This window comes from Aotus nancymaae, unplaced genomic scaffold (assembly GCF_030222135.1).
Source record: "Aotus nancymaae isolate 86718 unplaced genomic scaffold, 86718_ANA_hifiasm-v0.15.2.pri h1tg000018l, whole genome shotgun sequence".
NCBI lineage: Eukaryota > Metazoa > Chordata > Mammalia > Primates > Aotidae > Aotus > Aotus nancymaae.
Window position 1 is genome coordinate 8,473,853 of NW_026988430.1, and position 26,936 is coordinate 8,500,788.

The 26,936-nt window shown below is 56.9% G+C and overlaps 3 protein-coding genes across 8 annotated transcripts in view; 2 read left to right on the forward strand and 1 right to left on the reverse strand.

The window, feature by feature from the left end:
- The window catches only part of LLGL1 (LLGL scribble cell polarity complex component 1), a 17,708-nt gene extending 15,350 nt beyond the window's left edge, over positions 1-2,358 (forward strand). For 2 of the 3 annotated variants that reach the window (XM_064378245.1, XM_064378246.1), the window contains 4 exons: positions 32-146; positions 318-424; positions 653-773; positions 888-2,358. In XM_064378245.1, the coding sequence (XP_064234315.1) occupies positions 32-146; positions 318-424; positions 653-773; positions 888-966 (422 nt within the window). In that variant the 3' untranslated portion in view covers positions 967-2,358. The remainder of the gene's footprint in view (positions 1-31; positions 147-317; positions 425-652; positions 774-887) is intronic. The other variant, XM_012438764.3, reaches the window with a different exon arrangement.
- On the reverse strand, positions 2,188-19,196 carry FLII (FLII actin remodeling protein). Of its 2 annotated transcripts, none has more exons than XM_012438763.3 (30): positions 19,086-19,180; positions 15,000-15,110; positions 14,615-14,686; positions 13,241-13,321; positions 12,827-12,912; positions 12,579-12,740; positions 12,137-12,240; positions 11,602-11,777; positions 11,359-11,516; positions 10,576-10,660; positions 10,096-10,243; positions 9,779-9,912; positions 9,371-9,583; positions 8,962-9,141; positions 7,174-7,256; positions 6,976-7,050; positions 6,641-6,724; positions 6,391-6,562; positions 5,378-5,482; positions 5,106-5,297; positions 4,612-4,800; positions 4,385-4,524; positions 4,065-4,302; positions 3,788-3,942; positions 3,642-3,702; positions 3,406-3,534; positions 3,209-3,315; positions 3,021-3,126; positions 2,826-2,891; positions 2,188-2,744 (listed from the first exon to the last, which is right to left on the reverse strand). In XM_012438763.3, the coding sequence occupies exons 1-30, from the start codon at positions 19,146-19,148 to the stop codon at positions 2,610-2,612; spliced, it is 3,810 nt and encodes a 1,269-aa protein (XP_012294186.2). In that variant the 5' UTR covers positions 19,149-19,180; the 3' UTR covers positions 2,188-2,609. The 2 variants fall into 2 exon arrangements, with proteins under 2 accessions (XP_012294186.2, XP_012294185.2); XM_012438762.2 differs by having other exon boundaries at positions 2,189-2,744; positions 9,779-9,915; positions 19,086-19,196.
- Positions 19,197-20,786: 1,590 nt separating this feature from the next.
- MIEF2 (mitochondrial elongation factor 2) lies at positions 20,787-25,952 on the forward strand. Of its 3 annotated transcripts, none has more exons than XM_012438766.2 (4): positions 20,787-20,869; positions 22,848-23,001; positions 23,215-23,377; positions 23,850-25,952. In XM_012438766.2, the coding sequence occupies exons 2-4, from the start codon at positions 22,855-22,857 to the stop codon at positions 24,902-24,904; spliced, it is 1,365 nt and encodes a 454-aa protein (XP_012294189.2). In that variant the 5' UTR covers positions 20,787-20,869; positions 22,848-22,854; the 3' UTR covers positions 24,905-25,952. The 3 variants fall into 3 exon arrangements, 2 of the variants coding, with proteins under 2 accessions (XP_012294189.2, XP_012294188.2); XR_001105156.3 differs by lacking the exon at positions 20,787-20,869 and having other exon boundaries at positions 22,145-23,001; positions 23,850-25,350; positions 25,462-25,952; XM_012438765.3 differs by lacking the exon at positions 20,787-20,869 and having other exon boundaries at positions 22,145-23,001.
- The last annotated feature ends 984 nt before the right edge of the window (positions 25,953-26,936 follow it).

Genomic DNA, 26,936 nt, shown 5'->3' on the forward strand with positions numbered 1-26,936 from the left:
AACTGCAGTCCTCATTCTTCTGTCCACCCAGGCTTTTACCTGATATCCCCATCAGAATTTGAACGCTTCTCCCTAAGTGCCCGGAACATCACAGAACCGCTCTGCTCTCTGGACATTAACTGGCCCCATGATGCCACCCAGGCCAGGTGTGTGGATGGAGGCAGCCCCTAGTCTGGGGGACCTATGACCAGGGCCAGGTCTCATCCCACCCCCAAGATCTGCCTTCCCTGGGCTTGGGAGTGGGAGGGCAGAGATCTAATGTGCCAGCCTCAAGGCACCCACCTATGGTCCCCACATGCCTGTCTCTGCACTTACAGACTCCGAGAGTCACCCAAGCTGAGCCAGGCTAATGGGACCCCAAGCATCCTGCTGGCCCCACAGAGCCTTGATGGAAGCCCTGATCTAGCCCACAGCAAGGGATATGGTGAGGAGGGGCATGAAATGGGTCCAGGCCCTGGCCCTAGGGTGCCCTGAGGGAGGGAGTCAGGACTCACATAGCTCAGGGATCAGGCAGGATCTGTAGAAGAGGGGTAGTTGTGTGCCCATGGGTGTCACCTCTCACTATTGGCTGCCTTTGGGCCTGTGTCCCCTGGCCCCTAGGTGCAGAGGGTGCTAAGGGTCCTGGTAGGGGCTGATCACTTGCTCTCTGCAGACACCCCAGAGCCACCTGAGGCCACACTCTCGCCCATGTCCATCGACTCAGCCACCAGTGCTGACACCACGCTGGATATGACGGGGGACGTCACAGTGGAAGATGTGAAGGATTTCCTGGGGTGAGGCTGGTGGGCAGGTCCACAGGAAGGGTTACCCTGTCCCCTCGGCCTCCTTCTCCAGGGCTGCCAGGGGCTCCCCCGCCTCCACCCCTGAATACAACCCCCATCTCGCAGCTCCTCCGAGGAGTCTGAGAAGAACCTGAGGAACCTGGCAGAAGATGAGGCCCGTGCCTGTGCCATCCTGATCAAATGAGGTGCTGCAGGGGTGGGGCCCTGGTCCTCACCATTGGCAGCACCCACCCCTCCAGCCCCTGTCTGAGCCCCACTTGGCCCTGGTCTCCCACCTGGGACCCTGGCAGACCCCTGTGATGGTGGCACTCTCTGAAGCCTGGCTCCCTTCGAAAGTGTGGTCTCAATTGGGGACTTTTGGGGCTCACATAGACACAAATGTCATGGTTGTGTATTAGAAAAGCAAGGCCAGCCCCTCAGCCCTTGCATGTGACAGGTGGTGGCTAGGACAAGACCAGATTAAACCACTTAAGAGGTGGCAGCAGTTTGGGGCCTGGGAGCTGGTTTGGCCAGCCCATTTCATAGATGAGATCACTGAGGTGCACAAGGTCAGGTCCTGCCGGTTGGGCCCAGCAAGTGGCTGATGCCCCACCTGAGTCTCAGTGTGGATCCTCACCTGGATCTGGGAATCTTAACATACTTGCTGCCTCATGCTCCCAGCCACCTGACTGTATGCCATGGCCCCACCTTGTACAGCACATGGACACCTTCCAGCTCTTTGGTACCCCTCCCTGGCCTCAATGGGGCATATGTGGCCTGGCACTTGGATACCCACCTAGAGACTCAGCAAGCCCGTCTCAGGCAGTCACTGAAGAGCCATGCCTGTCCTGCAGAGGAGACTTGAGTGGTGGCACCTGTGTGGCCCGGGTGCTGTGGCAGTCCACCTGTCCTCTTTGGCCCTCCCTCACCTTCTGCTGATACCTCTTCTCTCCCTCTCCCAGGAAGGCCAGAACTATCCCGACCTCCACCTGCCCTGCTTGGAGTTGGAGTGCTGGATCCCTGGCACCTTCCTGGCCCCTTAACATAGACCCACACCTGCTAACCTGTAGGCTCCACTGGACTGCTGTCCTGTCCCTCGTGACCCGGGGCCCTGGAGCAGCACCAGCCCCAGGGTGTGGGCCTGGGACTTGGCCCAGAGCCTCTGGGGCCAGAACTGAGTCCTCCTACAGGCATCTGGCTGCCCTGGGGGGTCTGCTGCCTAGGGAAGAGGATGGGTGGGGCCTAGCACCTCATCCCACCTCCCACTCCACACACCGTCCTTCCCCCTCACTTTGCAAAGAGTATTTTTCTAGCACCTGGGCTGGACAGTTGTTTCTAAAACTATTTTGGTACTTGCTCCTGGGCCAGTCCCCAGCCTGTCATGAGTGTGTATGTGTGTGTGGGCATGGATGTGACTGTGAGCTCTGCTGGGCACCCCAGTCAGATGTGCGTGTAGTGGGGTGGGGGGCCAAGATGAGTTTCCCTGTAGATTATACCTTGGGGTTTTTTTCTGTCATTTTGTTAAAATTAGTGCCATTTTAATATTAAAAATACTGATTTTTAATATTGAAAATAAAAGCATTTAATATCTCTTAAAGGGCAGCCACATCTGCTTTATCCCTGGCAGGGGAGTGAGGGGGCTTCACATGTGTGCTCACACTGTGGAGGGAGTCGGATTTCCCAGACCCCTGAGGGCACACCCCCATTGGTGCTGCTTGTGGCTGCTGGGGACTGTGGTACTGGGTGTGGCTGGGGCAGGCGTTGTCACCTGAGTACATTCTCTGCTAGCAGAAAGTGGACAAGGCCCCTTCCTCTTCCTCACCAAGCCTGGGGCTGTGCCAGTCTGTCCTAGGCCAGGGCCTTGCGGAAGGTGCTCCAGGCATGGAAGCACCGGGTGAAGGCGTGCTGCTCGTTGCCCTTGCGGACCAGGCGCAGGCGGCGAGGCCGCTCATGTTCCTTGGACCGCATGTGCTGTATATACACCTGGCAAAGGAGAGTCAGCCTTGAGTGATGACCCTGCCCTGCCCACAGGCCCCACCTTAGCCCTCCCTCCACCCAGCTCACCTGGCAGGCCTTCAGGCTCAGCTTGATCTCCACCTGGCTAGTCTGGGTCCCCACCCACATGTAGACCTGTGGGGGCAGCAAAAGAGATGGTCGCATGGGTGCCTGGGAACACCCCCCCGCTCCTGGCCCGAGAATTCCCATTTACAAGCCTATAGGCATCTCCTTGGATGGGCAGGGCCGGTGGCAGCACCTCACCTCTTGGCCATTGTCTAGTAACATGATGTCGTCATCTGCCAGGTCATCTTGGCAAAAGTCAGAACATTTCTCAGTCACTGCGAAGTAACCCTTCTCGTTGGAGCACCTGGGAGTCAAAGGTCAAGGTGAGGCCAGAGGTCATAAGCAGCAGTGGCAAGACAGGGGAGGGGTCAGGGCCCTGGCCTCACCGGAAGAGCCGCGTGTGCTTCATGTACTCGGCGTCATCGTCATAGGGCTTTTGGGCCCCAATGCCCACCCAGAAGAAGTTCTCAGGCTCCTCGCCTTCATTGATCACCTGTGGGAAAGGCCGGTCCAACCCAGGGCCCCTGCCTGCCCTACCCGCACCCCCCACCGTGTGTGCCCGCCTGCCTGCCCACCTCCTGACCTGCTTGCTGTAGGAGGCATCAAACATAGTGTTCAGGATGTCTTCTGCCAACTTGGCTTCGTCAGGGTCTGATGCCCGGCCCACCCAGGCATACACGATGCCCTGGTTGTCCTCACTCTCAAAGGGAACCTAGGGAGTGTGCAGGGGTGGGAGTGGGGGGGTGTTCCAGGCTGGCTCAGCCACCAAACGCCCCACCCCTTGGTCCATGGTGTCCTGCCTCAGACCCACAACCCCACCTTGAGGATGAAGCAGAACTCGGAGTTGAGGAGGCTGGAATCAGTGTTGATCTGGATGCACCTGTGGAAGGGATGGGGTGTCAGCAAGGAGTCAGGCCTTGCTCCCTGACCCCTGTTCACCACTGTGTCCTCCCCAAGCCAGGCACCGGGTGCAGAGGGCGCTGCCATTGGTGCGGATCTGGTAGAGGCTGGGCTGTAGGGCACCCTGAGCTGCCTTCCTCTTGCCCCGGTGGATAATGAACTTCCTCTTGAAATGGGACAGGAACTTGGGGTTCTCCTGCTGCTGCGTCATGCGTACCACCTGGGGATACGGAAGTGTTACGGGTAGCTCCCTGGACCCTCACCTGCCCCTCGGTACCCAAACCTCCACTGGGTCTGGGCCCCACCACACCCCTCTGCTTGGCCTCGAGCTGCCGGGCGCACCTCCAGCTTGCCAGGGAAGAGGCTCTCGAACTTCTTCTGCAGGCTGAAGGTAAAGGTGAGCCAACCCATGTTGGAGGCTTCGCGGCCCTGCCAGAAGTACACGATGCACTGGAAGTCCTCCTCTGGCTGCTTCTCCTCTGCCTCGCCTGTTGCCTCCTCGCCTTCTTTGCCCTCGGCCTTCTCCTCCCCCTTGCCTTCCTTCTTTTCCTCCTCCTCGTACTCCACGGGTACCCAGTACCTGCCGGATTGGAGGGTTGTGAGCAAGGGTTCGAGTCCCCAGCACCAGGGGAGGAATTCGGGGAAGAGTGCTGAGGTGGCACCTGCAGAGGAAGACGTAGCAGTCCTGTGTGTAAAAGTGGCCGAACTCCTCCTCCGGCAGCCGCGCGAACTTCTTGCCCTCCAGCACGAAACCCTCCATGCCGTCTAGGTCTTCATTCCACTCCTCCATCAGCTGCTCTGCCTGCGGGTAGCAGAGCCCCGCCCGCGGCAGGTCTGAGCAAGCTCTGTGCATTGGACCCGCCCCCACCTGCCCCCGGGCCCGCCCCACCTCCGCCAGTGACATGGGCGGCTGCCGCGGCAAGAAGAGCGCAGTGAGGTCAGCCTTCATCTGGTCTTTCTTCTCGGCGTCGCGTTTCACCTTCCCGGAGAGACCCGGGCTCTGCAGCACAGCCTCTGCGTTGCGCGTGTAGTCCACCATCAACACGTCGTCCCAATTCTTGAACTTGGCCTTGAACACCTGACAGGGAGGTCATCAACTTACTATGAGGGGTGCGGATTGATCAAGGTTGGGGTTGGAGGAAGTAGTCCGAGGCTTGAGAGGCGGGACCCAAGGGAGATCTAGGGCGGGGCTTGGGAGGTGGGGCCTCGGACACAGAGGTAGTAGGAGGGGCAGCTTGCAGAGGGGGCGGGGCCTGGGCAGGGTCAGCAAAGAGGAGGTGGGTTTGGGCCCAGCTCTGTAGGGAGGTAGTGGAACCACAGAGATCAGAGCACGTCAGGGTGCGGAAGTATCCTGGGGAGGGGCCTCCGGAGCGGCAAGCGCACCTGCGCCTCGGTGCCCTCGAGGCTGCGGCTGACTGTGGCATGGCGTGGCCGGTGCAGCATCCCGCACAGCTCCTGACCCAGCTTGAGGGCGGCAGCGCGCACCAGGCGCGGGGACTTACGGCCGAGCCAGATGAACACGTCGGACCAACAGTCCAGGATGTACACGCAACGTGTGTCCAGCAGACTCTGCAGCTGCAGACCAGGAGCCTGGAGGTCAAAGCCCGGCCAATGGGGAGCGATCCAGGCCCACGCCCTCCTCCTGTGTCTCTTACCAGCCGCATTCTTGGCATCAGCTCCACCTTGGGACGCTGCTTATGTTCCACGGAGAGCTTATAGTTGATCTGTGGCAGCTCCAGGTAGCCCAAGCCCAGGCCCACCTGGCACGAAGGATGGGCATGGCAGGGAGGGGTTCTGGAGACAGGAATCTCACCCACAGCCCCCTGCTCTGGAACCAGCCCTGCCCTGCAGCATGGCTCACTGCCTGCTCCTGTTTCCCTCTCCCCATCAATCAAGGTCTTTTTAGGGATATTCTTTCAGAAGGGCTTTTAAATACTTTCCCTGCCTGCCCTCTCCAGGTCCTTCATGCCATTCCCTTTTTTTTTTTTTTTCTTTTGAGACAGAGTTTTGCTCTGTCGCCAGGCTGGAGTGCAGTGGCGTGATCTTGGCTCACTGCAACCTCCACCTCCTGGGTTCAAGCGATTCCCCTACCTCAGCCTCCTGAGTAGCTGGAACTACAGGTACATGCCACCATGCCCAGCTAATTTTTTAAAAAAATATATTTTTAGTAGAGATAGGGTTTCACCATGTTGGCCAAGATGGTCTTGATCTCTTGACCTCATGATCTGCCTGCCCTGGCCTCCCAAAGTGGTGGGATTACAGGTGTGAGCCACTGCGCCCGGCCTTCATGCCATTTCTAATTCTCTAACTTGTCCCATTCCTGTTCACAAGAATCTGGTGGCTTCCTGGCACCTGGATAATTGAGCCAAGGTTCCAGACCTGGCACTGGGCGCTTCTGTCTCCCTTACAGCCCCACCATCCTGGAAACACTCCCTCATGCACTTCTCAAAACCAGCCTCTGGACCTTTGCTCAGACGGTTCCCCATCCAGAAGGTGGCACCCTCTCCCCACCAAGGTCGAGATGGAACCGACAGCCACCTGCAGCGGTGTGTAGCTCATTCCTCCAGTCAGTAGCCCCAGTCAGTAGCCCTGATTAGAGGAATGGGCTACACACCGCTGCAGGTGGCTGTGGGTCAGGCCAGTCCTGCACCCCAGCAGCAGGGCTCACCTTGTACAGCTTGGGCTGGGGCGGCCAGAAGTCATCAGGCACGTGCTTCTTGATCTCAGAGGGCTCCCCACCCAGTGCCTCCCAGAACTCCGGGAGCTCCTGGCCCTGCACCAGCAGTGTGATCTCGGCCTTCCCTTTCCGCTCATTCTTGTTAATTTTCTCTGCAAAGAGCCTGAGAGCAGGACGCAGAGTCATCAGTGAGGCTCACACCCCTTTCCTTCACACAAAAGACCCCACGGTGTCCTTGTACCTGGCCTTGGTGGTGCTGCTCAGCGTGGCCTGGGCCCCCCGCCACACGTAGATGTCCAGCCCTCGGTCCAGCAGGAAAACAAACCTGGATAGGAAGGGGCAAGAAGGAGCTGTGATGGGGCATGGGGCAATGATCGCCCCACACTCCTGACCCCACCAAACAAATCCCCCATTATGGGGTTTCTGAGTGAGTCTCAGGGACCTCCCACCAAGGTCATGGGCAGGAGTTAAAGGGGCTGTTAGAGGGCCTCCTCTTCTAACAGGCCCACACCTGCCCCCACTGGTGGGGAGGAGGCTGAGGGTGAAGCACCCCCACCTCACATCGTTGGGGCTCACCTTGGGTCCAGAGAGGCCCCCTTGAGGGGCACAGGCTCCAACTTGATGTTCTTTTTCCCATACACACGATACATCCTGGATGCAGGGCAAGAGTGGCTCAGTGTGGGCACCAATGGCCCAACTTAGCCCCAATACCCTCCCCTCCACCCCTTTCCAGACAACTCCAGCTCCATGCCCCACACTGCCTACATGTCTCACCTGGTGATGTAGTGTGTGTCTTCCACAGTGTAGAAGCCACTGGCTGTTCCACCCTCAATGTAGGAGATGTCATTGTCAAACACCTGTGTGTGAGGGTGTGGTTCTTCATCACTGAGCTGTCCCTCCCCCACCAACCACTGCCCGTCAGGTGTGGTACAGAGTTGCGTACAGGTGAATTGAGTGCTGCAAATCTATGATGTTTTAAAAAAGCAGATCTGGCCAGGCGCCGTGGCTTACACCTGTAATCTCAGCACTCTGGGAGGCCAAGGCGGAGCTCAGAGGGCTCCCTACCCAGTGCCTCCCAGAAGTCCAGGAGCTCCTGGCCCTGCACCAGCAGGGTGATCTTGGCCTTCCCTTTCTGCTCATTCTTGTTAATTTTCTCTGCAAAGAGCCTGAGAGCAGGATGCAGAGTCATCAGCGAGGCTCATACCCCTTTCCTTCACACAAAAGACCCTACAGTGTCCTTGTACCTGGCCTTGGTGGTGCTGCTCAGATCACCTGACGTCAGGAGTTTGAGACCAGCCTGACCAACATGGAGAAACCCTGTCTCTACTAAAAATATAAAATTAGCCAGGCATGGTGGCACATGCCTGTAATACCAGCTACTTGGGAGTCTGAGGCAGGAGAATCTCTTCAACCCGAGAGGCGGAGGTTGTGGTGAGTCGAGATTGTGCCATTGCATTCTAGCCTGGGCAGCAAGAGCAAAACTCCATTAAAAAACACAAAAACAAAAAACAGATCTGGCTGGGCACTGGGCGCAGTGGCTCACGCCTGTAATCCCAGCACTTTGTGAGGCCAAGGTGAGCAGATCACCTAAGGTCAGGAGTTCGAGACCAGCCTGGCCAACATGGCAAAAGCCCATCTCTACTAAAAAAAAATACAAAAATTAGCTAGGCGTGGTGGCACATGCCTGTAATCCCAGCTACTCAGGAGGCTGAGGCAGGAGAATCGCTTGAACCCTGGAGGCAGAGGTTGCAGTGAGCCAAGATTGTCACTGCACTCCAGCCTGGGCGACAGAGTGAGAATCCATCTAACAAAACAAAACAAAAAAACAGATCTGTGCCTATAAACATACACACATTGGGGTGTTGGGATGTATGAAAATATGGATGTGTTCACCCACGCGTGTAAAGATGCCTGCAGCATGTTTAGATACACGCATATCAGGGTACACAAGCAAGTGGATTCGTGGAAGAGTGGAAATCTGGGTGAATATGGGTAAAAACTCAGGGTGGGGGTGTGTGTGCACATGAACTCCATGTGTGTGTACCTGCAAACATATGTCTAGGTGTAACCAGCTGGCAGCTAACAGGGCTCAATAATTTATTCAAGACTGTACTCTAGTCCTGCCCTTGACCCTGCCTTCTTGTTACCCAGGTGTGTTCCCACCCCCTAGTAACAGGTTTTGGCCCCGCCTCCTCACTGCTCTTGGCAACACCCCTTCCACCCTGCTTTCAGCTCCCTCTGCTCTTAGCTCCCTTGTCATTTGGTCTAGCTCCCAAGCCCAGCCTGCACCCTCATCCTTGCCCGGCTGAATTCTGCCCTGTGTTCCTGAATTATTCTCCACTGACCCAGGCTTTGGCCACCCCTAGACCTTACCCTGCCGTCTGCCTTAGGTCTGTAACACAGATCAGGATCTGCATCACAGTATCGCTGATCCAGCCCCCTTTAACCCCAGCCGCCTGCCTGCCTACCTGTTCCTCCTACCTGCCTTGGGCCCACTGCCCTGCACCAGAGTTCCCTGGGTCCCCCACTCTGCCCACCCCCAATTCTAAAAGGGGCTGGCACCTGCAGGAACTCCTCGCTCTCGTCGCCCATCTCCTCCCGGACAGTGCGGCACTCGGCACCCAGGTAGTTGCGCAAGTTGACGGCGTGGATGGCAGAGCAAGCTTTCTTGTCGAGTGTGGCCTCCCCACCAATCCAGTAGTAGATCTCCCAGTTGAGGGAGCCGCTGTCATCCAGAAAGGTCTGGGAGCCAACGCATCGGACACGTCAGCCTTCACCCTGGCTTTCTGGCCACCCCAGAGAGGCCACTCTGAACACACGGGCTTCCCAGCCCCAGAGGTGTTGTATTACCCCGTGCCTGGACCACCTCCACCGGCCTGCCCACCTCCCATCTGGCCTCCCTGAACAAAACTCTGGAGATGGGGACTCAGCCATCTTAGAGGAGGCCCCTAACAACACGGCCAGCCCTCACCTTGAGCACGATGTAGCAGTCGGCCTCGTAGAACTTGCCGTGTAAGGCTTCCTCCACCAGCACAGGCACGAAATTCTCGATCTGCCAGATGGTCAAGCCGGGCAGTTGGCCCACGTCCTCCGTGAAGAACTCGGAGTAGTCAAGGCGCGGCTTCTCCAGGCCCTGGTCCCAGCGCCGCACCTTCCCACCGGGGGCCTGAGCATCTGTGCTCTCCTGGGGGCAGAGTCACAGAGCATGGCTTGATGCTGTGAAGCCACTCAGGTCGGTCTTTACTTGCTGCCCACAGGGCCTTTGCACAGCTAATCTCGCTGCCAGCGCCTCCCGTCCCTCTCGGCCAGGATCAAGGCCAGGGTCAGCCTTAAGTAGAAGCCAAGGCTCCCTGCCTTGTCCAGCCCTGACCTGGCTCACCTCCTGCTTTTTGTTCTTCTCCTGGGCAACATCTGACATGCCCTTCAGCACCTGCTTGGCCTGGTCATCCTGGGCCGAGTCCTTGCGCCTCCGCAGCCGCATCTTGCGAGCCAGAGGGTCCTTGGGCCCACTCCCTGCTTAGGGGAGGGGCAAACAGCTGAGCCCTCACTGGGCCTGCCGCCCCCTTCGCCTGCAACCAACCAGGGGCCAACTCCATACCCCAGGGTCCAGAAAGCTGTATCCCACCCAATTTACAGATACATAATTTGAGGTCTGAGAGGAACCCCTGCTCCCAGGCGAGAGCTTTCCTCACTCACCAGCTGCAGCCGCAGCCACTGTAGCAGGAGAGGCACCTGCCAGCCGCAGCTGGTTCTGCAGTGAGAAGTCGATGTTGTACCACTCTGTGGCACGGTCCACGGGCTTGGGCGGCATGACCAGGTTGGGGTTCTCCCGCACATCCAGGACCTGCCCCGTAGGATAAACAGAGCCGGCACTGAGCCTGCGCCCGCCTCCCAGACACACCAATCCAGTTTCTTATTCTTGTCTGCAGTGACAGGGCTGAGAGGCCAGGGACCGGGTTCTTGTCCCACCCACCTCTGGGGCTGGTTGGGGGTTTCAATGAGACTGTGGAGTGTGCTCTGGATACAGGGAGGCAGCCCACCTTCTCCCCATGGGTGGCCTGGCACTGGCCGCCCCCCTAGGAGGCCTCTGCTGGGTCCCCCTTGCTCTAGGGCACACCCCTTCCTTGTCTCTGCTGAGCCCTCCCAAACCCTCTGCGCCGGCCCAGCATGCCTGACCTCGATCTCTGTCAGGAAATGGATGGCTTCTGGGAGGGTCACCAGGCGGTTCTTGTTCAGGACGAGTTTCTTCAGCTTTGGGCACCTGGAAGACAGGGCCAGCCAGGGCCTCAGGGAGGTGACAGACAAGGGGAAGGGATAAGGAAAACCCCAAGTCCCAGGGGAGGGAGGCAGGCAGGGTCAGAGGAACTGGTAGGGGTCTCTATCCTCCACCTGAAGGACTTCTCAGAGCCAAGAGACCATGTTATGAACCCTGTGACCCCCAGAAGAGGGAAGCAACACTGCCTTCTAACCGTTGTGTGGCCTTGTCCCTGACAGTGCCCTCCCAAGGGTGCTCTGAGGAACTCAACTTGGGAATGGCTGGCATGGGACTGTGGGCCTCATCCACAAAGGCAAATTAACTGGGCCAGGCACGGTGGCTCACGTCTGTAATCCCAGGACTTTGGGAGGCCGAGGCAGGCAGATCATTTGGGGAAAGGAATTCAAGACCAGCCTGGCCAACATGGTGAGACCCTATCTCTACTAAAAATACAAAAATTAGCCAGGTGTGTTGGCATGCACCTGTAATCCCAGCTACTCAGGAGGCTCAGGCAGGAGAATCACTTGAACTGGGAGACGGAGGCTGGGCAATTGAGTGAGAGACTCTGTCTCAAAAAAAAAAAATGGTGAATGAACCCATCTCCATTTTGTGTGATGCACAAAGACCACAGGGTGGGCTGTGGCTGTGATCCTGGGGTTCTCTGTGCTGGGAGTGGCCCTGCTAGCCCCAGCCCTGCCCGGCACCTGCAGAGACTTTCGGGGATCAGTTCCAAGTTGTTGTTGGCGGCCATGAACTCCTCCAGGTTGGTGAGCTTGCCAATGCCTGAGGGCAGCCCGTCAAAGTCCAGCTTGTTGGAGTTCAGGTACAGCTTCTTCAGCTTGCTCAACTTGCAAATGGCTGACTGGAGGGCGAACGGGCAGGAGTGGGCGGTCAGGGCCAGGCTCACGGCCTCCCTCCCGTCCCCCCACCGATGGCCTCAGACGCACGGGCAGTGAGGTGAGCTGATTTCGGGACAGGTTCAGAGTCTCCACATGCACCCACTGGTCTATGCACAGGGACAGCTCTGTGATCTGGTTGCTGCTGAGGTTGAGGCGGCACAGGCTGGGGAGGGTGTACAGGCACTCGGGCACCCGCGTCAGGTCGTTGCAGGACAGGTCCACGTCTGGGGTGCAGAATGGGGTGCATCAGCCGGGGCCCATACAGCAGGTGCCAGGGCAGCCAGCCCTAGTGTGAACCCCAGCTCTGCTACCCCTGAGCTGCATGGGCCTTAGGCAAGTGACGACCTCTGTGAGCCAAACTTTCTCCATTTGGACAAACTCCCTCACATGGGGATTGTGGGGTATTGAGGCATAAAGTCAGTGTTAAGGCGTTATCATAATGGCAGAAGTCACTGTAACATAATGGCAGCCTTTTACCTCTGGGCAGTGGTCCAAGGACCAGGGTTCAAATCCCTTTATCCATAAGGAAGCAAGAGGGCCCAGAGGGGGCCAGAGCTCAGGGGGGCTCGCAGGGCTGCCTGACCTGCGAGGTTGCTCAGGCCCTCCAGGCTGGTGGGGAGGTTGCTTTGGGTGCGCTGGGTGTTCCGCAGGTGCAGGGTCTGCAGGGCTGTCATTGCTGGGAGCTGCCTGCCAGGGTGACGTGAGTGGTCAGGGCCACGGCCCACCCAGGGGGTGTCAAGGGTGGGGCTTGGCGGGGCAGGACCAAGAACACAGGGCCCAGAGGGTAGGTGTGCGGTCACGTTTGCCTGAAGGGACAAACCCAAGTGTGGCTGCAGGGCATGTCAGCGGGAAGACAGGACTGAGAGGTGAACGTGATACTTAGGGGGTTGGACACTGAGGGGCGCAGCCTGCATGGAGGGATGGCTGGGCCTAAGGGAGAAGGGCTGGGACCCTGGGAAGTTAAGGGGCCAGGCCAGACTCCTCAGGGTGGCTTCTGCAGGAGTGTGGCCCGAGGGGGTGCCCACCGGAGCTGTGCATGCAGCAGGGGGTTTCCATTGAGCACGAGCGTCTGTAGGTGCACCAGGCGGCGCATCTGTGGGGGCAGGCTCTCCAGGCGGTTCTCGCTGAGGTCCAGGTACAGCAGGTCGGTGAGGTTGATGAAGAGCTGGTTTGGGATGGTGTCGATGCTATGGGTGGGGAGCAGGAGCCACCTGAGTCAGAACCAGACACCCTCCAGGGCCCAGCCGCCCCCTGCCCTTGGCTGGCCTGGCACCTGTTGTGACTAAGGTTCAGCACCAGCATGTTCTTGGCGTTCTCCAGCTCCCGCGGGCACTCTGTCAGCTGGTTGTAGCTCAAGTCCTGGGTAGAAGGGGCAAGGCCCAGGTCAGAGAAGTCTCCACCCTGTCAGGTCTCTGCCACATTTGGGGATCCGGCAGGGCACTGAGTTGGGTGTGGGGGTAGATGAGGGGGTTCCAAGGCCAAAGGGAAACAGCCAAGAACTTGGGAGGAAGAGTGCCTGGGTTAGGGATCTGACTCCACAAGTGACCTCAGACAAGGTACTATCCACTCCAAGACTCAGTTTCCCCATCTGCAAAATGGGATAACAATGGCCCCAGGGAGTTTTACAGTGAGTGGGGAATGAATGGTCCAGTTAGCATAGGGGCTAGGTGAGTGGGTAGCCACTGACCAGGACTGAGAGATCATCCAGCTTGAAGATGTCATCGGGGACTCCAGAATTCTTCAGACTGTTGGCTCGGGCCACGATGGCCTGGGAATAAATCATAACAGTCTATGATTCCTGGCTTCCACTCCCAGCAAGGAACAGAGAGTCCACAGAGGGACACCTCCTTAGGAAGCTCACCAGAGGCCAGGCCTCTTACTCTCTCACCTCTGGTCTTTGATCAAATAGCCCCCTCTCCTGGAGGGCTCTTCCTATCCTCCCAGTTAGCTCCTATTCACATCCCAAAACTCAGCTCAACTGTGCCCCAGGGCCCATCACAGGGCCACAGAACGGTGCTGTGACTGCTTGAATGCCTGCGTGGGGCCCTCTTGCTGCTTCACAGGGCCACTACTGCCCCTCCCAACCACTGCACTTGCAGATGAGGCCCAGAAAGTAGAAGAGACTTGTCCAAGGTCACATCGCCAAGAAGTGGTAAAGCCCAGCTTTGAACTCAGAGTCCGAGTCAGAGGCTGTTCCCTAAACATCTCCAGCGCTCTGACTTCAGACGGCATGGCCCTCGTGGAGGCCTGCAGGATTTGGCCAAGGGCCTGATGTTCCGGGCTGTTCTGGGTAGAAGGTACACAGTGCTCCCGGCCAAACCCCACTCAACCACAGCTCTACCACTGCCTAGCTCTGACCTGGGGCAAGTAATCTGCCTTGGTGGGCAAGTTTCTCTTCTGCAACATTACTGGAGGGCCAGAGTACATGAAAAACTCCTAACAGAATAGTAGGAACATGGCTCAGCCTGTATTGGTTATTATTATTGTAGTTACTGTTCATAACGGGTGGTAAGATTTTGGATTTCTATTTTTTTTTTGAAATGGAGTCTCGCTCTGTTGCCCAGGCTGGAGTGCAGTGGCACAATCTTGGCTCACTGCTACCTCTGCCTCCCAGGTTCAAGCGATCCTTCTGCCTCAGCCTCCTGAGTAGCTGGGATTACAGGTGCGTACCACCACGCCAGGCTAATTTTTGTATTTTTAGTAGAGACGGGGTTTTACTATGTTGGCCAGGCTGGTCTCAAACTCCTGGCCTCAAGTGATCCGCCTGCCTCAGTCTCCCAAAGTGCTGGAATTACAGGCATGAGCCACCGAGCCCAGCCATCGAGATTTTGGATTTCTTTACCTTATTCCCAGTGGAATTCTCTGATCCACATGGGTTACTTTACACAGGGCACTGCTGTAACCTCTAACAAGTGACACCTCTTGTAACACCTGAGCCTCTAAGCCTGACATGGAAGTGGGCAGAGATGCTGGCCCAGCCTGGTGTCTGGCCCAGGCTTCACATTCCTGGCCGGACACTTGCCCCCACCCCAAGCCCAGTGGCCTCCTGGCAAGCACTCACGCGCAGTGACGGCAGGCTGGACAGCTCCCCATGAAGCGTAGTCAGGTTGTTGTGGCTCACAGACAAGTGTTCCTGGGCCGGGATGGGAAGCACAGGCTCAGCAGGGTACGTGGGGTGTCCAGAGTCCCCGCCTACCTCCACAACTCTGCACCATCCAGGAAGGCCTCAGCCACACAGGCCCAATTCCCCCTGCAGCCTCCCTTCCTCACAGACCTGGCCTCTTTTTGCATACCTCCCTGGACAGGGTGCCCACTCCCTTTCTGCTGGCTTTGCTCATAGCTGTCAGTGTTCTTCCTCTCTCTGGAGAATTTGTCTGCCTTCTCCACAAGCTCTGCCCATCTGGCTCATCCATAGGGACCCTCCCTGCCTGCCCAAAGCCCCTTACCAGCTTCTGCAGGGCGGCCAGCTCCTCGGGCAGGTAGCAGAGGCCAGTGCGGTTCAGCTTCAGCCATCGCAGGCTGGTCATGGCCTTGACATTCTCAGGGAAGTAGCCGCCCTGGGGGAAGGATGTGATGGTGAAGCTGGCCTGGGCTACGGAGCCCCTGCTCACCACCTTCCATGGCTCCCACTGCCCACATGAGCCTCTGGGGAGTAACAGAACCAACTCCCACCAGCTGAGAGAACACAGACAGTTCATTTCATCACTGTGCCTCAATTTTTTTTTTTTTTTTTAGAAGTCTAAAAATGGGAATTGAAAACCTCTTTTATGCCAATAATTGTGCTTAACAATGGAGACAGGAAGGAATAAGGGAAGAAAATAACCAACAAGCAGCCAACCAGTATTTCATTTAAACCTATGAAATGCTATGCAATTACTGAGGAGTGATTTACTTCTAATTACGTAGTCACTTTTGGAATAGGTGTGATATGGTACTGATAAGAATGTGTGTTTTGTGAATTTGAAGTGGAGAGTTCTATAAATATTTATTAAGTTTACTTGTTCTGGGTCTGAGTTCAAGTCCTGGATGTCCTTATTAATTTTCTATCTCATTGATCCATCCAATATTGACAATGTGATGTTACAGTCTCCCACTATTATTGTGTGGGAGGCTAAGTCTCTTTATAAGTCATTAAGAACTTGTCTTATGTATCTGGGTGCTCCTGTATTGGGTGCGTGCATATTTAGGATCGTTAGCTCTTCTTGTTGCATTGATCCTTTTACCATTATGTAATATCCTTCTTTGCCTCTTTTGATCTTTGTTGCTTTAAAGTCTATTTTATCAGAGGTGAGGATTGCAACTCCTGCTTTTTATTTATTTATTTATTTATTTATTTTTGCTCTCCGTTTGGTTGGTAAATCTTCCTCCATCCCTTTGTTTTGAGTCTTTGTGTATCGTTGCATGTGAGATGGGTCTGGATACGGCATTACTGATGGGTTTTGGCTTTTTATCCAGTTAATAATATATATGAGTTTAATACTGCCATTTGATGCTAGCTGGCTGTTTTGCCCATTAGTTGATGTAAGTTCTTCATTATGTTAATGCTATTTACTTTTTGCTATATTTTTGGAAAGGCTGATACTAGTTGTTCCTTTATATGTGTAGTGCTTCTTTCAGAAGCTCTTGTAAAGCAGGCCTGGTGATGGTGAAATCTCTAAGTACTTGCTTGTTCGCAAAATATTTTATTTTTCCTTCACTTGTGAAGCTTAGTTTGGGTGGATATGAAATTCTGGGTTGAAAGTTCTTTTCTTTAAGGATGTTGAATATTGGCCCCCGCTCTTTTCTGGCTTGTAGGGTTTCTGCTGAGAGATCTGCTGTAAGTCTGATAGGCTTCCCTTTGTGGGTAACCTGACCTTTCTCTCTGGCTGCTCTTAGAATTTTCTCCTTTATTTCAACCCTGGTGAATCTAACGATTATGTGCCTTGGGGTTGGTCTTCTTGAGGAATATCTCTGTGGTGTTCTCTGTATTACCTGGAGTTGAATATTGTCCTGCCTTACTAGGTTGGGAAAGTTTTCCTGAATAATATCCTGAAGAGTATTTTCCAACTTGGATTCATTCTCTCCATCACATTCAGGTACACCTATCAAACGTAGATTAGGTCTTTTCACATAGTCCCATATTTCTTGGAGACTTTGCTCATTCCTTTTTATCCTTTTTTCTCTAATCTTGACTTCTCGTTTTATTTCATTAAGTTGGTCTTCAACCTCTGATATCCTTTCTTCTGCTTGATCAATTCTACTGTTAAAACTTGTGGATACTTCGCAAAGTTCTCTTGTTGTGTTTTTCAGCTCCATTAATTCACTTATATTCCTCTCTAAATTGTCTATTCTCATTAGGATTTCGTCAAACCTTTTTTCAAAGTTCTTAGTTTCTTTGCATTGGGTTAGAACAAGTTCTTTTAATTCACAGAAGTTTCTTATCATCCACCTTCTGAAGCCTACTTCTGTTAATGGAACACACTCGTTCTCCATCAGGCCTTGTTCTGTTGCTGATGAGGAACTGTGATCCCCTGTAGAGGGAGAGGCATTCTGATTTTGGGTATTCTCAGCCTTTTTACGCTGGTTTCTTCCCATCATTGTAAATTTATCCACCTGTCGTTTTTGTGATTATCGACTTTCAAATTAGGTCTCTGAGTGGACGTCCAACTTGTTGATTGCCTGCGCTGAAATCTGAGCAATCCACTGCGCTGGCCAAAACAGCCGTGTTAAGACTGATGGTGCTTTTCTGCCCAGGAATCTCCAGTCTAGCTCCCTTCTTGAGTCCGTCCTTCAATCAGCTGAATAGGTGACTCTGTCTTCCCGGAGCTCCAAACAACATTGGCCAAAAGGGGACCCAGTCCCGCTCACTCTGCACCAAGAACTGCCACGCCGAGGAGCCGGCAAAACCGCCGCGCTGGCCACAAGAGTCGCACTGGCGACCCATGGGGCTCCTCTGCTGGGAATCTCCTGGTCCATGAGCAACAAAAATTCGTCTGAAAGTGTGGCGTCCTCTTGTTCTCTGCACTTTCACTGAGAGCTACAATCCCGAGCTGCTAGTGATCAGCCATCTTGGATCTCTCCTCAATTTCTTCACCCATAGAATGGGACTAATAAAAGCCTCCCTTTCACCGTGACAAAAGTGTTGGCCTAAGATCTGTCTCTGCTACTGGACTCTGGGCCCCGGGAGGACCAGGACAAAACTGGCTTGTTTCAGGTAAGAGCCCAGCACCTGGCTTTGTGGGCAGCTTGGCTCAAATTCCTCCACCCAGCATTCCATGCTCTGACTGGCTGCCTGGGGTGGATGCTCCCCGCTTCAAGCCTTTGTGAAGGCCCCACCTGTGCCCTCACCCTGCCATCAGCACACAGGCAATTCATGGTCAGGGCGAAACCCTTGCTTGGGGAGACCATGGCTCCCCACCCCACATCACTGCACTCCCCCCACCCTTGTGAATGCCCACTTTGGCATCTCCAGCCCTGTGGCACCAAGTCTGGGGCAGCACGTGCCTTCCGTTCCTGCGGCTGGTGTTCCTTTCCCCCCAGGGCCACATTCCCAGCTGGTGACTCAGACTCTCCCAGCTCAGTGAAGAGGAACAGGGACCCCAGGTAAGGGTGGTGGGGATGGGGACAGGGAAAAGTGGTGTGGCCACCTGTACTTGGGGTCAAAGGTGTATACACAAGCAGGTAAACTCAGAAAAAACCTGCCTCCTTGGCCCCAGTCCCAGACCGACAGCCCAGCCAGACCCTGCCGGTCACCTACCCTGAAGGTGAGGCTGACCCTCCAGCCAGCTCTCTCCTCCCCTCTTTCTCTGCTTCCCCTTCGGTTGGGCAATGCCCGCTTCATTCGGAGTCCTGAAACCACCTCCCTCCCCACCCACTGGCTGCGGAGGGCTGAGCTGCCGTCCCTTGTCTCTCTCAGTCCAGCAGCTGCTCAGACAACTGCCACCCAGCACCTGGCACGCCGGCCTGACACTCCACACCAACAAATCTCATTACACCCCTTGCGTCCAAGAAGGCGACTCTGAAGCCCTTTCACCGGCTGAGAAAACCCGGGCTCTGAGAGGGGAAGTGATCTGAGAGGCTCAGGATCACACAGGATGGTGGGTGGCGGTGGCGGTGGCGGTGGCAGGGTGAGGGCAGCGATGAGTCGGTTCCACACCCGCCCCTGGGCAGCCGGGCCGCCATCTCTGAGTCAGGGCCTGGCTTGGGCGTGTGACCTCAGAACGGGGGGGGGGGGGAGCCTCGCAGACCCCTAGGCCACCGTCCAGCCCAGGCGGAGAACACGGACGCGGGGTTGGGGCTCCCGGCCAGGTCCCGGCGAGACTCTGAGCCCAAGCGTCCGTCCTGGGCCTGCCGGGCCTTGGTCTCCCGGTACAGGCACCGGGAAGAGTCCTCGGAGGTCCATTCGTGACCAAGGGAGAGACCCACCCCGCCCCGGCCGCAGTCCCGAGGACGCGCAGGGCCCAGAGCCGGGCGGGACAGGAAGCGAGGGCCAGGCTGGCCGGGCGGAAGAGAAGGCCTGCAGGGAGGCCCGACCCGCGCCCGGCCCGGCTTACCTTGAAGTCGTTGCCGCTGAGGTCCACACCGCGCACAAATGGCAGCACCCCGGTGGCCTCCATGGCGCCGCTCTCGCTGCCTGGCCGGGCTGGGCTAGAGGGACGCCCGGGAGACTGGTGAGGGGAGCCGCGGGCTGGGCCAGCGCCGGCCCCGCCCCTTTAACCCGCCCGCGCCCGCCGCATTCCGCCGCGAAGTGTAGGCTTAGGCCTCTTAGGGCCTCAGTTTCTCCGTCTTTTCGGGGACTGCAGAGCCATGAAGGAGTCCTGGCGCCCCCTGTGCTGGAGCTGGAGGCTTCCGCAATCTCCAGGCTTAAATTCCCAGAGTCCCAGGGCAGGGGCCTTCACGGCCGCTGGTCCACGCATGGTCTCCTGCGCTGCTGTAGCAGACGAAGCTGGCCCTGATCTCGGAGAGATTCTAAACCCCGGCCCGGGGCGCAGGGGCCCAGGAAGTGCCTGCACTTGGCTGACCAGTGGTAGTGAGACACCTGGGTCCTCGGGTCCTAGCTCTCCTGCTCTGGACGTAGTTTCCTCATGTGTTGTTTTTATTTTGTTGACACAAGGTCTTGCCCTGCCGCCCGGGCTGGAGTGCAGTGGCGTGATCATAGCTCACTACAGCCTGGAACTCCTGGGCTCAGCCTCTTGACTAGCTGGGAGAACACCACCACACCTGGCTAAATTTATTTTTGTTTTTGGTAGACATGGAGGTCTCACTATGTTGCCCAGGCTGGTCTTGAACGCCTGGCCTCAAGTGATCCTCCGGTCTCAGCCTCTCAGACTGCTGGGATGACAGCCGTGAGCCACTGTGCCCGGCCCAGTTTCCTCATTTGTAAAATGCTTCCTAAGTTTGTCGCCATAAGCAAATTAACAAAGAATGCAAGTGTAGCTCGCAGCATACAGTAGGCGCTCAGTGAGTGACAGGTTATTACTCCGTTTTGTTTTGTTTTATTCTGTGTGCCAGGTTATTATTCCCACTTAGTGTCAGCACCCCTACGCTCGTGTCCCCCAAAGGGAGGCTCTAGAAGAGAAGCATCCATCTTGGTCCCTGATGTTCGCAGGGGCTCGCCCTGGCTGACACATAGCAGGCCCCCAAAACATGAGCCACAGCTGTTATATGACTAGCCACCCTTCGCAAGGGAGGAGGGGGTCTGGTGTCCCCATTTTACAGGAGAAAAACTGAGGCCCATATGGAGAATGGCCCACACAAGGTCGCACGGAGCAGGTGGCAGGGGTAGGCGCTTTCGCCACACTGTGTGCCCCGCAGGCCCACAGATTAAGAACGAAGCCACCAAGACACTCTCGCAGAGGTGACCTAAGAGGTTGGATATGCCGGGTCTCTAGCCATGTGCAGCCTCTCTATTCGGCCCCCGGAAGTAACGGGGGCCCAGACAGCTTCCTCCACACCTGACGCTCACATTACAACGCACAGGCGTCCGAGAAGGCCGCCTGTCACAGCATCCGGTCGCGGGCTCGGAATGCAGCCCTGCACCTTTAAATCCAGACTGCATCAAGGAGTCCCGCCCCGAGGGAGCACGTCAGTCGGCTGGAGGGCGGGGCCTACCCTTCATTGGCTGAGCCGCACAGTATTTTGGAACCAGTGTGCCGGATTCCAGCGCTCCGATTGGAGACAGGGTCTGCTTGTCTGCGTCCTGGGGCTTTCGCGGTCGCCCCCGGGGCCCTTGACGTTGGGTTCCAGGGTCCTTCTCGTTCCATTCCCAGGAGGGTCCGAGCTCAGGGGCCGTGGTCCCGCTGCCTCCTCCGGTCGTTGTGCGGACGCTGCAACGCAGGTACGGCTGGAGGGCGGCGGGGCGGCCCCTAGAGTCAACGGGCCCGGGGCTTGGTGCGCTACGGAACGCAAGTCGGGGGCGTGGCCCGCGGTCGCGGCTGGGGAAGGCGGGGAGGGTTTGGGGACCAAGGCCCACGTTCGAATCCCAGTCCGGTCCCCTTCCCCTCTCGGTCTCTCGGTTTCCCTGCGAACAGGGCGTCACCCGCTCACCTAGGGCTGCTGCGCGGCCTGCTCAGCCCAGGCCCGGGGCAGGCGGGTTTGGCGGAGGAGGAGGAAGACCAGAGGACCTCCAGGGCCCCGGTGCGCAGACTCGGGTTATTTTCAGTCACCAGTGCCCTCTCCCGCTTCTAGGAGCTGGAAGGCTGTGGGCTGAGGCCTGCGCGACCCCGCCAGTGGTGGGTCTGAGTCCCAATTTAAACAGGTTGGGAATATTTAAAGCGCTTTACAGTTTGCAAAGTAGATTCCTGGTCTCTCTGGGGTCGGGTAGCAGTATTGATCCCCGTGTCACTGATGAGGAGGCAGAAACCGGCCCTGGGGCCGTAGCGGGTCACCCGGTTGGCCTGGGATCGCCCCAGACACCGTCTTATTTTTAGTCTGGGGCGAATGGGCGGGTGTCCGGGGCTGAGTCACACAGCCCTTCAGGCTTCAGCTACTGCAGGCATCTGGTCACCTGGCAACTGAGTCCCTGGCACCCACACTCTGGCAGGGCAGGTAGAAGTCCTTGGTGCCCGGGCAGGCTGTGACCTCATGGTCATCTGCTCAGGCCTCTCTGGGAGAGTTCTGCCTGGAGTCTAACTGATGTCCTAAGGTCACAGCCCCGCTCAGCTCCCAGGACCTGAGGGCAGTGTCCCGCTCGCAGAACGTGAGGCTGGGGGTTGGTGGACTGGGCCGTAGGAGATCTTTGCCTCCACCTCCCAAGTGCAGGGTCCCACCCAGCCACACACTGCTGCCTTTGCCATCTTACAGGTGAGCAAACAGGCTGGGACCCAGGCCCTCACCTTACCTTCTCTGTTGCTTGGCCTCCTAGCAGCTGAGAAGCATCACCCACCACCACCAAGACTGAGAGGCCCAAAGAGCCCACTGTACAGAGGTCCTGGGCAGCCCTTTTTCTGGGTCTTGATCTTTTAGGTCACCTTGCTTGCTGCCCTGCCAGAGGGGCCTCAGCCCTGACTTGCACGTCTTCATTGGCCTGCCTGGGCAGCTTGGGCTGTCTTACTCTGCCTGTGCTCTGACTTGGTAGCTCTGCCTCTTGGGGCTACCCCGTCAAGATTTGGAGGGTAACTGGTCCCAGAGGTCCCCCAGACTGGTGGGAGCCCCCAAATTGTTGGTCTTCTCTGGACTTTGGGGTCTTCTCAGGAGGTATCATAGAGGGCTGCTGTGTCCTCTGGTTAGGAACCTTCAGATGAGGCTGCTGCTGAGAACCTGGCCACCTGGCCCAGGGAGGATCCGTCAGACTCTGGGGGCGGATGAATTTCTGGAGGCCTTGTAGTTGTGAGTTGGAGACCTTACCGCTCACTGTGCAATCTGGCAGCCTGGAGCTCTGTAAAATACGAGTGGTGATGATAAGACCCACTTGCGGGTCTCTGGTGATGTCAGAGGTCCTGGAGGATAGGCCCCTTCTTCTGCACAAGCCTCAGGGCCTTTGTGAGCTGCTTTCCAGGGGGTGGGTTGTTTGCAGCTTTGAGAGAAAGGGCTTGGCAGCTCCCTCATCTCGTGAGAGGTGGGGACTTGGGGCCACAAAACCCATGTTCATATCCCAGCCCCGCCCTTTCTCAGGTAATTTACATGGTTTCCAGGACCTTGGTGTCCTCCCCTGTGGATGGGTCCCTTTCTCATGAGAAATTCTCAGAAAGCCCCCCTTATGGGCTCAGCTCTGTTACCCAGTATAAGGACAGCCAGAGCACCTGTCCACAGCATCCCCTCTCCCAGCCTGGCCACCTGCACCCTGAGCTGTCCCTTCACCCCTGGCTCTCTTACAGGCAGACCATGGCAGAGTTCTCCCAGAAACGGGGGAAGCGGCGTGGCGATGAGGGGCTGGGCAGCGTGGTGGACTTCCTCCTGGCCAATGCCCGTCTGGTGCTGGGCGTGGGCGGGGCTGCTGTGCTGGGCATTGCCACCCTGGCCGTGAAGCGGGTAAGGCCAGGCTGGTCCAGTCATGCCTGAAGCTCCTAGAGGAGGACAGGGTTGGGCCTTGCACAGGGGCCCTGGGGAGGGGTGGGGACTGCCCAAGGCCTTCATGGGAGCCCAGGGCACCTGCTTCTCCACCCCAGCACCCTGGTCTGCTTTGCCCCTGGGCTGTGCTGTGGCTGCCCAGATTTCACCTACTCTGTATGACTCTGCCTGCAGTTCATTGACAGGGCCACTAGCCCGCGGGATGAGGATGACACCAAGGGAGACAGCTGGAAGGAACTGAGCCTGCTTAAGGCAACGCCACACCTGCAACCCCGGCCTCCACCGGCTGCCCTCAGCCAGCCTGTGTTGCCCTTGATCCCCTCGCCTTCTGCCCCAGGTAAGTGGCACTCCTTTCCCTCTCACGTTGGTGGGTACCCTTTTGTTGTCACATTTGAGAGACGAAGCCCAGGCTCTGCCCTGACTGTATGGCCCTGCGCAAGTCCCTGCTTCTCTCTGGGTTGCGGGCTCCTCAGACATTTAATGGGGGCGGTGTTTCTTTGCCCTGCTCCTGCAGCAAGGTGGCAGCGTTGTGATGGTGGTGAGCTTTAGATGGGGAAACTGAGGCCCAGAGGGGCATGACCTGCCTACCTCCTCTCCATAAAGCTGTTTTAGCCATAGGGCCAGGGTGTTGGACTCTGGGGCAATGAGAACTCGTCACCAAGCTCTCACTATATGTGAGGACCTGGACTGAGTGTCTTCTCAGGTGAGGACAGTGAGGCCCCGGGACATCACACAGCTAGTCGTTGGGTAGCATTTTCATAACTAATCACAGGCTGTGCCAGCATGTTCCCCGCCCCTTCACTCTGCAGAGGAGCCTGCAGAAACTGATCTTCAGGTAACACCACAGCTCAGCTCCCCAGCACCGCTGTGTCTGACGCTGCAGGAGAGGCTTCTGGCTTTCGAGCGGGACCGTGTGACCATCCCAGCAGCCCAGGTGGCTTTGGCCAAACAGCTGGCTGGCGACATTGCCCTGGAACTGCAGGCCTACTTTCGGAGCAAGTTTCCAGAACTGCCCTTTGGGGCGCTCGTGCCTGGGGGGCCACTCTATGATGGGCTGCAGGCGGGGGCCGCTGACCATGTGCGTCTCCTGGTGCCACTGGTGCTGGAGCCAGGCCTGTGGAGCCTGGTGCCAGGCGTGGACACTGTGGCGAGGGACCCTCGCTGCTGGGCCGTGCGCAGGACTCAGCTGGAGTTCTGCCCCAGAGGGAGCAGCCCCTGGGACCGCTTCCTGGTGGGGGGCTACCTCTCCTCCCGCGTCCTGCTGGAGCTGCTGCACAAGGCGCTGGCTGCCTCTGTCAACTGGCCAGCCATTGGCAGCCTGCTTGGGTGCCTGATCCTGCCCAACGTGGCCTCGGAGGAGCTGCTGCTGGAGGTGCAGCACGAGCGCCTGGAGCTCACTGTGGCCGTGCTTGTGGCAGTCCCTGGGGCCGAGGCTGATGACCACCTCCTCCTGGCCTGGCCCCTGGAGGGGCTGGCGGGGAACCTCTGGCTCCAGGACCTGTATCCAGTGGAGGCTGCCAGGCTGCAAGCCCTGGATGACCGTGATGCTGGGACCCGCCGGCGGCTGCTGCTGCTTCTGTGTGCTGTCTGCCGTGGCTGCCCGGCCCTGGGGCGGCTAGGCCGGGGCCACCTGACCCAGGTGGTCCTGCATCTGGGGGAGGACAACGTGGACTGGACGGAGGAGGCCTTGGGCGAGCGCTTCCTGCAGGCCCTGGAGCTGCTCATCAGCAGCCTGGAGCAGGCCAGCCTGCCTTGCCACTTCAACCCCAGCGTGAACCTCTTGAGCAGCTTGCGGGAGGAAGAGATTGATGACCTTGGCTATGCGCTGTACAGTGGCCTACAGGAGCCCGAGGGGCTGCTCTAGGTGGGTGGGAACAGGTGACTGGCATGTTTTCTGATGCTGGGGAGCTGCGCCCACCTCCCTTGCAGGGATTTGAAGAGTTTTTTTCCCTAGCTTTCAACCAGAACAAAAGAGGGTAACTTACTTAAACCCAGGGCACTGGTATGTGCTTGGGCTATGGTGACTGTAAACCCTGAGCCCAGAGAGCTTGGGTCACTGTCACCTGAGTGTGGCTGGGCTGCCTCAGGCAGCTTGGAGTGCCAGCCGTTCACGCAAGCACCTTTCAGCCCTGAGGGCCAACCACAGGACCTTGGCTCTATCCATCACCAGCAACGAATCCACTGATAAAATGTGGTTTCTGCCATCCTGGGCAGGGATGAAGGCCAGCTTCCCATTTCTGCTGTGAGAAGGTGACTTCACGCCTTCTCTGGCCCCAGCTCCAGGTGTTTTGAGGCGTCCAGTGCCTGGTGGTAGGTATGATGTGTTCTGTCCCCCAGGGGCTGGAGTCACCTGGTGCCCCTAAAGGACGATTTTTTGGCTGTTAGAGGATAGCGTTTTCCTGCTCTCTTCTGTGTTCTTAGTTTTCTTGCTGTGTTCTCGAGCCCTGGAGCAGGAGCTCAGTGTCACTTGCCACCCACCTGATAACTCAGGGGAAGGGCCCTTTTCCCTCCGACCAGGTGAGTGTTTTCTTCAGGCAGCCGAGGGCCCTGGGGGAGCCCCCTCCTTCCTGGGGGAGCTGAGGCTCTGAGCTGCACTCCCTACCCCACAGCTGGGGCATCCCACTGGAACTGTTCCAGGCCCCACTGGAGAGCAGGGGACCTGCCTTCCCACCAGAGAGGTCCGGCCCACAGAGCTGGCCCCCCAGTGTGCCAAAATGAACTGCTCTCAGCTGATGTCTGTATTCTGACTTTGAAGCCTGTTAGAGGTAGCAGGGGATGCTAGAGGAGGGAGATTCCACCTCCCCTCCCAAGTGACCCTCCTGCCTCTGGTATCCTTCCTGCTGAAACGAAGCTCTGCTTTGAAGATGTGAACAAGAATAAAAGGAAAACATTCTAATGTATGTGTAACTCAGGCTAGATAAGGGGGTCTTGGCATTTTCATATACAGCTGTTTGGGGTTTTATGTAAGTCCTGTGGCTTGTCCTGGCACCTTGGCAAGAGCACTTGAGGTCAATTGGTGGTGGTAGAGTTTACTTTAAAAAGTAGCGTCTTAGGCCAGGCATGGTGGCTCACGCCTGTAATCCCAGCACTTTGAGAGGCCAAGGCGGGTGGATCACCTGAGGTCAGGAGTTTGAGACCAGCCTGACCAACATGGTGAAACCCCGTCACTACTAAAAATACAAAAATTAGCTGGGCGTGGTGGTGTGCACCTGTAGTCCCAGCTACTTAGGAGGCCGAGGCAGGAGAATTGCTTGAACCCGGGAGGTGGAGGTTGCAGTGAGCTGAGATCATGCCACTGCACTCCAGCCTGGGTGACAGATAGAGACTCTGTCTCAAAAAAAAAAAAAAAAAGTAGCATCTTAGTCTGGGCTGTGATAACAAAATGTCATAGACAGGATGGCACCATAAACATCAGAAATTTAGGTCTGACTATTTTGGAGGCTGGAAATCCAGGAGTGAGACACAGATCCCGTGTCTGGTGAGGGCCCACATCCTGGTTCATAGGTGTCCCCATCTAGCTGTCCTCATGTGGAGGAAGCAGGGACATCCTCTCCTAGGGTCTCTTGTAAGGGCACTGAGCCTACCCATGGTGGGGGTCCACATTCATGATCCAGTCACTTCCCAGAGGCCCCATCTCCTGTTAGCAGTGCCTTGAGGGTTAGGATTTCAGCATACAAATTTTAGGGGGACACAAACTTTTTTTTTTTTTGAGATGGAGTTTCGCTCTGTTGCCCAGGCTGGAGTACAATGGTTTGGTCTCGGCTCACTGCAACCTCCGCCTCCCAGATTCAAGCGATTCCCGTTTCAGCTTCCAAGAAGCTGGGATTACAGGTGTCTGCCACCACGACTGGCTAATTTTTATATTTTCAGTAGAGACATGGTTTCACCATGTTGGC